Source organism: Argopecten irradians, chromosome 15 (genome assembly GCF_041381155.1).
Source record: "Argopecten irradians isolate NY chromosome 15, Ai_NY, whole genome shotgun sequence".
Taxonomy (NCBI): domain Eukaryota; kingdom Metazoa; phylum Mollusca; class Bivalvia; order Pectinida; family Pectinidae; genus Argopecten; species Argopecten irradians.
In genome coordinates this window covers 30,468,881-30,483,932 of record NC_091148.1, presented here as the reverse complement: position 1 = coordinate 30,483,932, position 15,052 = coordinate 30,468,881, and the positions used below count along the sequence as shown (strand labels likewise).

The following is a 15,052-nucleotide window of genomic DNA, read 5'->3' as shown; positions in this document are numbered from 1 at the left end:
ATTTTTTTTATTTCTTTTACATTTCAATGATATATTTTCCTTTGTTTTCATACTAAATCTGGCTTTCTGATTGGCCGATTTTTTTTATACTACGAATCTGAGAATGGCGCGATGTACGTTATCTCGTCGCCACAATGGAGACACTGACTGTGTTTATAGATATGAATAAAATCACCTGAAAATCAATTTAATCGTACCTAAATACGTGTTCTTTCTGACCAAAAATTAATTATAAGCATTAATATAACAAATATAACATTTGTTTTTAAATTTTCATCGAGTTATGAAAACCAATATTTGCACACTTTCTTTAACACAGTGTGCAAATACTTTTTCAACGAATTTTCAATGAATTCTGATATAATAGAATAATGGAACCCGAGTTGAATATGTATTTAAAAAACTGAAAGTGTTCCTGTGTTATCTAACAAAAAGAACAAACTATATTATATTCAAGGAAAGTAGTCTCATTAGTGGACGGAATTCTTATTACTTGATTACTATGTAATACGGAGTTTACGCAGTAGATAATGAATTTCGAATTTTTATTAGCTTGCTTTCGCGTGTAATCTTAATTTTTCGCAAAATTTCGCGAATATCAATGTTCGCGTTTTTTCCGAATCAGAAATCGCGAATTTTAGTATCCGCGAAAGAAAGTTATAAATAATTTGCATAATGCTGATTGGCTTGTGTTCGTTCATGTTGTTGAAACCAGACGAATATGCTTTGACAACTAAAGCAAAGAAAGGAGTTTCAGCAGATACCCTTCATATTGAGAAATATCTATCAAATATTGATATGGTTTATCGAAAAAAAAAACTGTTTGATTACAATAAATTAATGAACCAAACTTTACATCCCTATTTTAGATGGTATGTAATATGTGAGTAAAAATGGCTGTCATGCTTTTTTATTTATTGATCAGTAGGTTGGTTTGCGGACTGTACGTCCTCTCAGCAGCTAAGACCTCCCGTGTAACCTGTATGTGAATGTCTGTATATTTTGGAGGCTGCGGTATCTCCTTGGTATAGCGGAACTCCATTTTTATACTGCTATTTCACTGAAGCATGCCACCAAAGACACGAAACAGCACACACTGGTCACATTATACTGCCATAGTACATCGTTGATACCTTACCTATTCATGGAATGACATAAGATTAAAGGTGGTGATCTATTAGTAGTACGTTCTACTCTGTCACAAGCTCGGTATCAGTACAGCTGTGATACTGTTACATTATTACATTTGCCTTGATATGTTAACCAGATATAAAGCATTACACCTCGATGGTTTCGATGTTTTGTCACTGATAATATCGTTGACGTTACAGCATATTTACATAAGCACCGTTGCTGTGGTTCTCTCTTTTTGACGTAAAACAATAATATCTCTATTTGGAATCTTAATGCAAACTCCATTTGGATTTTTAGGCAATGCCATTTTAAATTTGCATTTTCTATTGTCCAGCAGGTTGTTGACAATATTGAGGTTGTTAACTATTCAGTTTTTTATAAAGCTACTAAAATGTTGTAAACAAACTCAAACTCATGTTTATTTATTGTTTGTTATGTTTAATTATTTAAAAACACGAAAGTATAAGTATTAATGATAATTACTCGATACACTATACCATAGACTAGAGGACAACATCAATATATACTAAATATAACTAATTACAAGGTCATTACATCTATAATAAAGTACAAAAAAATAAATTTATCTACCTAATCCATAGGTCAAAACATTAGTCTGTATTTGCATGTTACAAATTTATCGGCCCTTGCGGGTAGATAATGATTGCGATTGCTGAGTTTTCAGCCAAAAAGAGCTTCGCTCACAAAATAATGACGTCACATTTGAGACCTATTCGCAAGGGAGATAACTCAGTAATAGGGACGAAAGGAATAAAGAAGATACACACGGTAATGTATCCTTGACATATGTATGAATGATTCATTATGCAAAAACGACCCGCTTTAGGACAAAGTAAAAAGTAAAAATTGCTGAACAACGTCCCAGCGAAGGCAGAAAGTTAGAGCAAGAAATTCTAGACTAATAAAATTGCATAAAGTGTTTCTAGGTTAGTCCTGTTTACTCATTGACATTTGGAATGTCTTCTTTTGTATGAATGCTAAATAATATGATGCCCACATTCTGACATATATCAGAGTTGCATTCCTTCTGTTCACTCCATGACTAAGTAGAACGAAGGGAAATAACTCTGACAAAACAGTATAGGATATGCGCAACTGAATATTGCTTAGATACACGTATCAAGATAAACTGATTATTTGTAAACTTGACTTGGATAATCCAGTAGATACTCGTCCAGCATGAAGCTGCAGTCCATAACAGCTCCGCACGTGAGCGGAATAACACATATGAGTCCGCGATATAGGTCCTGTTCACGTTGTAATACTTTCTTCTGCCAATCTTTGTGTGATACCTGTGTAAGATCTACATCCGGTTTGAGTAGAGCTTGCGCCTCCCTGCACGTTTCACGTATCTTTAGTTTCAGTTCTTGTTGTTTCTGATTCTCGCATAGCTTATGTATCTGTAACATCGGGTTACACACGCTAGCCTCGATATCGTTAAAAGTCGTCCTCAGCTGTTTGAGGGTGTTTGAAAATAGATCTAACGACCCCGTTTTCTTGTTGGCTCCTTTTGCCACTTTGTGGTACGTCTCATACTCCTTCAGCGTTTTTATTGCTGTTACATTCTGTGGGAGTATTTGTTTCATAGTTAACAGGAACTCCCCGAGTTTGTGCTCTACGTCACTCTCAATGTCCCGGATGTCCTGTGCGTCTTGACTTAGTTTCTCCTGGTATTTCTTTATACACTTTAAAACAGCGATATCAGATGCTGAAAAAACATGAAAGGAAAAGATTTGTGAGATACTCAAAGCTAGAGATGGATATTTGTTTTATTTATACAACGTCTTTTTCCATAGACTTCATTTCAAGTTTTCAGACATAAAAACCATTGTGTAACAATATCAGTATTTGTACAAGCCATAGTCACATGTGGCTCCACTGCATCTGCATTTGAAACCTTGCCAGTGCAATAGGATTTGTTTGCATGCATAAAAAAATTGGTTTAACATTGATAAGACGTTTAATTATAAAAACTACAGCAACTGAAATTGATAAGTTTCCTACTGATCCATTGGTCGAAAAATATAAAAAAAAAAAAACCAAGAACAAAGTAAATCTGCTAACGGAAAGACGAGATGCTGACTCGTGCCATCTTCCTACAGAGTAGTTCGTTTTTACACTTTGTATACTTACGGAGAGACGAGATACTGACTCGTGCCATCTTCCTACAGAGCAGTTCGTTTTTTTTGTACATTTTTTACAATTTGTATACTTACGGAGAGACGAGATACTGACTCGTGCCATCTTCCTACAGAGGAGTTCGTTTTTACAATTTGTATACTTACGGAGAGACGAGATACTGACTCGTGCCATCTTCCTACAGAGGAGTTCGTTTTTACAATTTGTATACTTACGGAGAGACGAGATACTGACTCGTGCCATCTTCCTACAGAGGAGTTCGTTTTTACACTTTGTGTACTTACGGAGAGACGAGATACTGACTCGTGCCATCTTCCTACAGAGGAGTTCGTTTTTACACTTTGTATACTTACGGAGAGACGAGATACTGACTCGTGCCATCTTCCTACAGAGGAGTTCGTTTTTACACTTTGTGTACTTACGGAGAGACGAGATACTGGACTCGACTGCCATCTTCCTACAGAGGAGTTCGTTTTTACACTTTGTGTACTTACGGAGAGACGAGATACTGACTCGTGCCATCTTCCTACAGAGGAGTTCGTTTTTACACTTTGTATACTTACGGAGAGACGAGATACTGACTCGTGCCATCTTCCTACAGAGGAGTTCGTTTTTACACTTTGTGTACTTACGGAGAGACGAGATACTGACTCGTGCCATCTTCCTACAGAGGAGTTCGTTTTTACACTTTGTGTACTTACGGAGAGACGAGATGCTGACTCGTGCCATCTTCCTACAGAGGAGTTCGTTTTTACACTTTGTGTACTTACGGAGAGACGAGATACTGACTCGTGCCATCTTCCTACAGAGGAGTTCGTTTTTACAATTTGTATACTTACGGAGAGACGAGATACTGACTCGTGCCATCTTCCTACAGAGGAGTTCGTTTTTTACACTTTGTGTACTTACGGAGAGACGAGATACTGACTCGTGCCATCTTCCTACAGAGGAGTTCGTTTTTACACTTTGTGTACTTACGGAGAGACGAGATACTGACTCGTGCCATCTTCCTACAGAGGAGTTCGTTTTTACACTTTGTGTACTTACGGAGAGACGAGATACTGACTCGTGCCATCTTCCTACAGAGGAGTTCGTTTTTACACTTTGTGTACTTACGGAGAGACGAGATACTGACTCGTGCCATCTTCCTACAGAGAGTTCGTTTTTACACTTTGTGTACTTACGGAGAGACGAAATACTGACTCGTGCCATCTTCCTACAGAGGAGTTCGTTTTTACACTTTGTGTACTTACGGAGAGACGAGATACTGACTCGTGCCATCTTCCTACAGAGAGTTCTTTTTACATTTGTATACTTACGGAGAGACGAGATACTGACTCGTGCCATCTTCCTACAGAGGAGTTCGTTTTTACACTTTGTATACTTACGGAGAGACGAGATACTGACTCGTGCCATCTTCCTACAGAGGAGTTCGTTTTTACACTTTGTGTACTTACGGAGAGACGAGATACTGACTCGTGCCATCTTCCTACAGAGGAGTTCGTTTTTACAATTTGTATACTTACGGAGAGACGAGATACTGACTCGTGCCATCTTCCTACAGAGGAGTTCGTTTTTACACTTTGTATACTTACGGAGAGACGAGATACTGACTCGTGCCATCTTCCTACAGAGGAGTTCGTTTTTACACTTTGTGTACTTACGGAGAGACGAGATACTGACTCGTGCCATCTTCCTACAGAGGAGTTCGTTTTTACACTTTGTATACTTACGGAGAGACGAGATACTGACTCGTGCCATCTTCCTACAGAGGAGTTCGTTTTTACACTTTGTATACTTACGGAGAGACGAGATCTGAGTGCCATACTGTTTTACTCTTCGTGACCGTGCCATCTTCCTACAGAGGAGTTCGTTTTTACACTTTGTGTACTTACGGAGAGACGAGATGCTGACTCGTGCCATCTTCCTACAGACGGACTACGAAGCAGATTCTGACTCGTGCCATCTTCCTACAGGGAGTTCGTTTTTACACTTTTTACTTACGGAGAGACGAGATACTTCGAGATGACTCGTGCCATCTTCCTACAGAGGAGTTCGTTTTTACACTTTGTGTACTTACGGAGAGACGAGATACTGACTCGTGCCATCTTCCTACAGAGGAGTTCGTTTTTACACTTTGTGTACTTACGGAGAGACGAGATACTGACTCGTGCCATCTTCCTACAGAGGAGTTCGTTTTTACACTTTGTATACTTACGGAGAGACGAGATACTGACTCGTGCCATCTTCCTACAGAGGAGTTCGTTTTTACACTTTGTATACTTACGGAGAGACGAGATACTGACTCGTGCCATCTTCCTACAGAGGAGTTCGTTTTTTACACTTTGTGTACTTACGGAGAGACGAGATACTGACTCGTGCCATCTTCCTACAAGAGGTAGTTCGTTTTTACACTTTGTGTACTTACGGAGAGACGAGATACTGACTCGTGCCATCTTCCTACAGAGGAGTTCGTTTTTTACAATTTGTATACTTACGGAGAGACGAGATACTGACTCGTGCCATCTTCCTACAGAGGAGTTCGTTTTTACACTTTGTATACTTACGGAGAGACGAGATACTGACTCGTGCCATCTTCCTACAGAGGAGTTCGTTTTTACACTTTGTGTACTTACGGAGAGACGAGATGCTGACTCGTGCCATCTTCCTACAGAGGAGTTCGTTTTTACACTTTGTGTACTTACGGAGAGACGAGATGCTGACTCGTGCCATCTTCCTACAGAGGAGTTCGTTTTTACAATTTGTGTACTTACGGAGAGACGAGATACTGACTCGTGCCATCTTCCTACAGAGGAGTTCGTTTTTACACTTTGTATACTTACGGAGAGACGAGATGTTGACTCGTGCCATCTTCCTACAGAGGAGTTCGTTTTTACACTTTGTATACTTACGGAGAGACGAGATACTGACTCGTGCCATCTTCCTACAGAGGAGTTTCGTTTTTACACTTTGTATACTTACGGAGAGACGAGATGCTGACTCGTGCCATCTTCCTACAGAGGAGTTCGTTTTTACAATTTGTGTACTTACGGAGAGACGAGATACTGACTCGTGCCATCTTCCTACAGAGGAGTTCGTTTTTACACTTTGTATACTTACGGAGAGACGAGATGTTGACTCGTGCCATCTTCCTACAGAGGAGTTCGTTTTTACACTTTGTGTACTTACGGAGAGACGAGATACTGACTCGTGCCATCTTCCTACAGAGGAGTTCGTTTTTACAATTTGTATACTCGTCCTCCATCATTTTTATCCAGAGCGTAATGTTGCTGGCTCCTATTGAGTTGAGTATCGACGACGTCATCAAGATATCCTGGAGCGCCCTCTGGAGTTTATCCTCCTTGTGAAGTTTCCAAACATTCTCCAAGGCATCAACGTCATCAAAACCAACAGCAAGGATGATACCTGATATGTACGACGAATCATTCGTTAATGGTGCCGACATTTGAACGGTCTATAAAATATATTATAATTAGATATCAAGACATTCACAATGGGACGTTGGCACAGAGGTAACACGCAATTGTTTAATATAGGACGAATTTAAAAGGAAAAAGAGGATTGGCTGAGCTATGATGTATACTTGTAAATGAACGAAAATCAATCCTATCATAAATAGGTCTTGTCTCACAGAATATGTTTGATGTGAATGCATAATAAGTTATATGCGTGAAAACGGTAAAAACCACCATTCATAAAATAGCATATGTGTCGTCCTACATTAAAAAATACTTTTCGTGTCACCTCAGTGCCGCCGTATAATACCTTTGAAAAAATACTAAATTACAAATTTCATAAGGCATCACATTGATAGTTTAATTGCACGGTCCCACGTTATGACGTCAGTATCAAAATGTATCTGTTACGTCATTAACAGTTCAACTTCTTCATATGTTTGGTGTACATATATCAAAACATCAGACATGTGCATATGGCCATAGTTATACCGGGTCCAAATAATATTCATGCCAACAATTTGGAATTTATTCATATTGAATTATACATATGGAATCTAAAGCAATTTCAACTGCCTATATATTTATCAATAATATCCACATGCTCTGATATTAACGTTGAAAGTCGATGACAAAAGTCATACATGTTATAACGGATTTCTTTATCAACATTTGAAAAAAATAACAAATTTGTAATTCTGTTTACTTGTTTCAAGGTCTTTCTGGAAGGCCCACTCAAACAGGCCAACGCTTTCTAACCGGTAAGAGTTACTCCCCCTGAAACAATAGTCAACTACTTCTATTTAATACTAACCTTTCTCGAACCGTTCTAAGTATGCCCTTGAAATAATTTTTTGCGGTCGAGAGCAGCTTTCATTTTGACTGTATCTGCCGCTTGGTATAACAAATAACAAATTTGTTATTCGTGTTTACTTGTTTCAAGGTCTTTCTGGTACAAGCCAACACTTTCTAACCGGTACGAGTTACTCCCCCTGAAACATTAGTCAACTACTAGTATTCAATACTAACCTTTCTCGAACCGTTCTAAGTATGCCCCTTGAAACAGATTTTTGCGGTCGAGAGCAGCTTTCATTTTGACTGTATCTGCCGCTTGGTATATTTCAAACAGCTTGTCCATTAGATCCATGCGGAAGTACTGGTCAGAGCCTATAGCGTGGACATTCTCAGCTTTGGCGTCGTATATCTTCACATATATACCCACTTCCCCTGAAACAAAGGAGCATTTATAATCCTGACAGCCACATAAAGACCATCATAATATCAGAAAAAAAACCATACAGAAGACAAGTGTTTATCAGACAAAGTCGATTTGAACCCAGAACTAGTAGAACAAGATGTTTTGAAAAAGAAAACCAGGGCCCAGGATCATGTCTTAGGCCGAAGGTTGTGGTTACTATGTCAAAAATGACTTTTTGTAACGTCATCTATAATAATTTGATTTATAAGTCTAAACTCAAGACTCTTTTAGACTTACACGGTTTCATATTTTTGGGGTCTGAACATTCCACCATACAAACATATGTCTTATATGAATTGCTATTGTGTATCGGGTAGCAATGTGTCAACTGTTGATATTAAATAGCCTACGATTCCTAACATTTTTAGGGCGCTACTTAGTATTCTCTATATGAAATCGACAAAGGAAAAATAGAAATAGTGTTTCAAATATCAAATGTATTATTATGGATTTGGAACAGTACGGCTAACAAACATATGTAGCTCGCTGTTAAGCGGCCTCTCTCGTTTTTTCCCCATCATGTCCAAAAAAATATTTTCACTAACTTAGATTTTCTGGGTACATTTCTGTGACACATCGTTGATGATGGTTATACATGATATCTGTGACACATCGTTTATATTGTGATGAATTTGATTTGTAGTGTATATGAGTCATCAGACTTGCTTGTTGCTTTAAATAAAAGTTTCTGGATACATTTAGCGATCTAATATTGATGACAGTAATATATAATATTCCAAGTATATGGCAGACGGAATTTGTAGTCTAGGAGTCAACCAACCTACTTGCTGCTTTAAGAATAATACAAAATAATGATAATTAACGAAAATGTACTTAACAACCCATTGGAGTGACACGGCTTACATATAGCAGTTGAAATACCCCTGTAACAACTATTATATTCTGTATTGATTTATCTCACAATCCTCAATACACTTATCATTCATTTTCAAAATCAAACACAAAGGTAAATGTAATAGCTAAAGTCCCGCTGGTCCGTGAGGCGTGGTGGGATGGCTGTATGGAGAACGAATCGTTAGGTATGGGTACTGACAATAGATAAACCGAAGTCAAGCTGTTTAGGGAAGAATGTACTCAAAAAGTACAGCAAAATCGTGGTGAGTGTCATTTTTATGACTTTTTATAAACAACAATGGAGGTTTTATAAAAGTCACATTATATAAAACACTTTTAAATATCTAAAGTAAATATAGGTTTTAAAGTGCCATGTGAAATTATAAGCACTGTAATCGTAGATTTGTATGTATATATACATTTTAAAAGTCTTTTGTAACAAACATCATTTATTTTTTAAGTTTGTCTTCTTTCGATTTAAGTCATCATTCACAAAAATCTTTTTTAAATCCGATCTACAAATAAGAAGAATCGTGTTCATATCATAATGTTTTAATTTATCATTTTGATTCATGACAGTGAAAGTCAACTGAACACCCCATAACATATTGTTAAGCTGTACAATATGTATTGAGGTAAATCGGAGCTATGTACACACAACGTCAGATATATATATATATTGTTACAGGACCGATCCTAACAGATGGTAGGTACGTCTTACATGGGAAACTTGATATTTCCATGATTCCTAAAGATGGGTTGGGCTAGAAGGTTTCTATATGGACCAAAATTACCTTTTCAATAAGTTGCATTTACTAAAAGTGCAAACACAAAACATTTGTCTATTCTATTAGTAATCGTATTGTACAAATTCACCTTTCGTTCCGCAAACTTAAACACCATTCTTCATGAGAGTGATAACTAAACTTCCATTTAATGTAATAATAGTGTTTAGTTTTAATGTCTCTGAAAGGAAATATGAAGTAGTGTTACCGTCATCGTCTAAAAGGCTTTAATGTAATATTTCATATAAATACTCCAATATTTTACTGACATGTACCAATCTTGCACTGATAAAAACATAAAATGTCGTATTGTTTTAGCAACAGAATCCATCCATTAAAGAGATGCGAAGTATTATATAGGGTTATTATAACAATTACTTAAATGGACTTTGCAATAATTTTTGAAAAGTAAGAGAATGCGAATGTGTCTTAGTTTCGTTATACAACAAAGGTTTTGGTTATTCCACCTGTATAACATGTGTCTTAGTTCCGTTATACAACAAAGGTGTTGGTTATTCACCTGTATAACATGTGTCTTAGTTCCGTTATACAACAAAGGTGTTGGTTATTCCACCTGTATAACATGTGTCTTAGTTCCGTTATACAACAAAGGTGTTGGTTATTCCACCTGTATAACATGTGTCTTAGTTCCGTTATACAACAAAGGTGTTGGTTATTCCACCTGTATAACATGTGTCTTAGTTCCGTTATACAACAAAGGTGTTGGTTATTCCACCTGTATAACATGTGTCTTAGTTCCGTTATACAACAAAGGTGTTGGTTATTCCACCTGTATAACATGTGTCTTAGTTCCGTTATACAACAAAGGTTTTGGTTATTCCACCTGTATAACATGTGTCTTAGTTCCGTTATACAACAAAGGTTTTGGTTATTCCACCTGTATAACATGTGTCTTAGTTCTTAGTTCCGTTATACAACAAAGGTTTTGGTTATTCCACCTGTATAACATGTGTCTTAGTTTCGTTATACAACAAAGGTGTTGGTTATTCCACCTGTATAACATGTGTCTTAGTTTCGTTATACAACAAAGGTTTTGGTTATTCCACCTGTATAACATGTGTCTTAGTTTCCGTTTTACAACAAAGGTTTTGGTTATTCCACCTGTATAACATGTGTCTTAGTTTCGTTATACAACAAAGGTTTTGGTTATTCCACCTGTATAACATGTGTCTTAGTTCCGTATACAACAAAGGTGTTGTTATCCACCTGTATAACATGTGTCTTAGTTTCGTTATACAACAAAGGTTTTGGTTATTCCACCTGTATAACATGTGTCTTAGTTTCGTTATACAACAAAGGTTTTGGTTATTCCACCTGTATAACATGTGTCTTAGTTTCGTTATACAACAAAGGTTTTGGTTATTCCACCTGTATAACATGTGTCTTAGTTTCGTTATACAACAAAGGTTTTGGTTATTCCACCTGTATAACATGTGTCTTAGTTTCGTTATACAACAAAGGTTTTGGTTATTCCACCTGTATAACATGTGTCCACCTGTATAACATGTGTCTTAGTTCCGTTATACAACAAAGGTGTTGGTTATTCCACCTGTATAACATGTGTCTTAGTTCCGTTATACAACAAAGGTTTTGGTTATTCCACCTGTATAACATGTGTCTTAGTTCCGTTATACAACAAAGGTTTTGGTTATTCCACCTGTATAACATGTGTCTTAGTTCCGTTATACAACAAAGGTGTTGGTTAGTTCACCTGTATAACATGTGTCTTAGTTCCGTTATACAACAAAGGTGTTGGTTATTCCACCTGTATAACATGTGTCTTAGTTCCGTTAAACAACAAAGGTGTTGGTTAGTTCACCTGTATAACATGTGTCTTAGTTCTGTTATACAACAAAGGTGTTGGTTATTCCACCTGTATAACATGTGTCTTAGTTCCGTTAAACAAAGGTGTTGGTTAGTTCACCTGTATAACATGTGTCTTAGTTCCGTTATACAACAAAGGTGTTGGTTAGTTCACCTGTATAACATGTGTCTTAGTTCTGTTATACAACAAAGGTGTTGGTTATTCCACCTGTATAACATGTGTCTTAGTTCCGTTAAACAAAGGTGTTGGTTAGGTCACCTGTATAACATGTGTCTAAGTTCCGTTATACAACAAAGGTGTTGGTTAGTCCACCTGCATAACATGTGTCTTAGTTCCATTATACAACACACCTGCCCAATATACTAATTTAGTAAAGTGCCTTACAGTCTTCAGAACTGTTGTAACAAAATAATTCTAAACATTGTAACAAAAGCCAACATTCTGAGGAAAGATAGGCGATATTATGATAAATGTGATTGTCCCTTGTAATCGTTATAGAAATGTACAAAAGAAAACTTATTTCACAATGAAACTGTTTAAAGGTCATTACCAGACATCTGTGCGTTTGTGCTGACGTAAATATCCTTTTGAAATGTTGTTATAATCAGATGCTCGTGAATCATAAGTAGAGCAAATTTTGTTTTGTTAAGGCGCGTGTGTTTTATCTCAATGATCGAGCTGTCCTTCTGATAACATTATACTCCCAGTGTACGAATGTAAGGTCCACATGAGTTGGTAAACTCTGGTCCCTAAATGGCAGGAAGAGGCAAACCGTATTTTGGACATCGTCAATACATATATTTATCATTCACGAAAGTATGTACTGTACGCATGGTGCATCAAGTGGATATTCTTATGTAGTTTTCTTGTGCTTATATTTCAGCATGACCTTTGACATTATTCTATTTGATCTCACCAGTCCCAACATCAATAGAAAGCCTATTGGCGTGGTTAGATTTATAGTAATAATGTAGTTATATTGTCGTGGACTATAGTTGTATAAATGGTGTCGTAGTGACCTTGATTTGTATGGAGGGTGTCGCTGTGACCTTTGTATTTGTATGGAGGGTGTCGTATGAGTGACCTTGATTTGTATGGAGAGTGTCGCTGTGACCTTGATTTGTATGGAGGGTGTCGCTGTGACCTTGATTTGTATGGAGGGTGTCGCTGTGACCTTGATTTGTATGGAGGGTGTCGCTGTGACCTTGATTTGTATGGAGGGTGTCGCTGTGACCTTGATTTGTATGGAGGCTGACGAAGTGACCAAGATTGGTATGGAGGGTGTCGATGTGACCTAGATTTGTATGGAGGGTGTCGATGTGACTTAGATTTGTATAGAGAGTGTCGCTGTGACATAAATTTATATATTGAGGATTGGGTGTCCTGGATGAAACACATGACTCTTAATACGCCGAAACATCCTTTTTCTATCAGTGTATTTATGTATCTGTAAAGAAATCCATACTGTGATTATATATTTTTTTCTTTTATAACAGATTGAATGTTTGAATGATTTTTTTTGTAAGTTATAAAATCTGTTGATTCTAACACTAATTTTAAAGTACGTCGATCGGAAATATCAGATTCTACCAAATAGTTAAAATTTTACTGATATTAGCAAACATCTTCTTTAAAAATGTTATACCTTCATTAAAAATAAATTATGCACATTTCTTCACCAATGAATATGCAAAGTGTGTATTTTGTACATGCCAGCAAGGATTAATGTACAAAAGAAGATGTGGACAAACTGTGTTTATGATTTCTCTTTAACAGAACAAGGTTACATACCCTCCTGTCTATGGAAAAAGGGTCGAGACGCATCCACTGTTTTCTGAGACATAGTTGTAGACCTAGATAATTGTCCGCTAGTGTGTGTTATCTTGGATGTCGTAGTGATGGTGGCCGTGGTTCCGATCTTTATTTCTAGCCCGTCCCTTGGTACGCTCGTGTGGTCTTCCTATAATGAACAATCAAACGACTTGAAATAAAACATATTATCACATACTTTTGTAAATTCATCATAACTTTGAAACAGTCTTAATCATACATCGCTAAATCGAAATTGACATTTCCAGGTTAATACTTTGTATAATGCAAGTAACGTGAAATATAATATAGAGTGAAGAGCTTGAATAATTCTTTCAATACCAATCTACAATTTTGTTTACAAATTTTTTCCCTAGAAAAAACTCTAGAGGCTGAAAGAAAGTATCCATGAATATCCCACGCTATTTAGTAGCAAAATCTGTTCCAACCAGTTTAAGTAAAACTGTTATCATGCACCTCTCTTAAAGTTGTATTTAGTCTATCATACAAACATAGTAAAAGTCTGTTTAAATTGCACAGGTGCCTTTTACGTGCTGTGTTCTCTACACACTTATCTTTGAATCGGACATGGACGAAAATTGTTCATCATTGATATCCCAAAAATATTACTGAAATTTCAACACTTAATCACCGGTGTCTAAATGTATTGGTTTCACCACAATACCACTAGACAAATAAGGAATACCTGATCACGTGAAAGCCAGATATTCCCGTCGTCACTGTACCTCTGTACTGACAAATCAAATGCATACCTGTTTCCTACCTTTCCGCCTCCGTTATCCTACTGATACCTCACGTCTACCTGTCTTATTTAAAACAGGTAGCCTTTCATTGTATCATAACATTAATGCCGGTGTAATCGATATCCTATATCGACATGCCTTTAAAACATTGTCAACAAATTAACCGTACAATACGATGCCTTAAACTGTATTGACTATCGCGACAATTAACAACATGTGTAGACTAAATAGAAATCGGGCCCCGGTATCAACACAATAGAAAACTTAAATATAACTTTCATTATTTCCCATCCATCTGTTTGGTTACTTTATAACAACATCAAACACAGTAAGATCTGCTCTATCGTATCAGTTTGTGTTCCGCAAACAATTCATCTGTAGCAATAAATTGATCAGTATATTTATAAATGTAGCTTAATGGACTACCAAAGAATAACGAACGAAGTAATGCATTCACAGGAACGGAGTATTGTTGACTTTCATATACCGGAAATAAAAAGTAGGAATACAAGAATCGATCATTATATTATTGCTCTGTAATACTGTGAGGCTTTGGTGAGTCCGGCAAATGAATATAGTAGGGGTTATATGACCAATGCATTAATATACAGTTAATTAGAAAAGGTTAATAGAAGTAATATCAACGGTCCTATTCCGTGTGGCACTGGATCCGTACAAACGTATGTGTGTAGGAGAAAACTAATTGTTGTAGTAAATAGGGGACAAAGAAGTGCTTCCAACTGCGTGAACAAAAAGTATTGTCAAAAAGGCAGTCCTACCTCTTATCATAATTACAAAAGAGCTTAGTTTCAGCTAGCATTCAATATATTTTCCAAATATCAGATAAAACTATATAGTGAAGAACTCACAATGAAGCCATAAACGATGTATTGTCGATACTCCGGTGTTCGTCTGATAACAAGAAATTACCAAGCTTTAAACCTAATAACGTCGCTGAATTAACA

General features: G+C 36.8%; 1 protein-coding gene across 4 annotated transcripts in view; it reads right to left on the bottom strand.

Annotated features, from left to right (window-relative positions):
• Nucleotides 1-1,551: 1,551 nt before the first annotated feature.
• LOC138308836 (uncharacterized) overlaps nt 1,552-15,052 on the bottom strand; it is a 29,059-nt gene continuing 15,558 nt past the window's right edge. For 2 of the 4 annotated variants that reach the window (XM_069249860.1, XM_069249859.1), the window contains exons 2-5: nt 13,306-13,474; nt 7,800-7,997; nt 6,484-6,720; nt 1,552-2,863 (exon numbers count right to left, since the gene is read on the bottom strand). In XM_069249860.1, coding sequence (XP_069105961.1) covers nt 2,289-2,863; nt 6,484-6,720; nt 7,800-7,997; nt 13,306-13,357 — 1,062 coding nt within the window. In that variant the 5' untranslated portion in view covers nt 13,358-13,474 and the 3' untranslated portion in view covers nt 1,552-2,288. Of the gene's footprint in view, nt 2,864-6,483; nt 6,721-7,799; nt 7,998-13,305; nt 13,475-14,029; nt 14,153-15,052 lie in introns of those variants that run through there. The other 2 variants (XM_069249861.1, XM_069249862.1) reach the window with 2 other exon arrangements.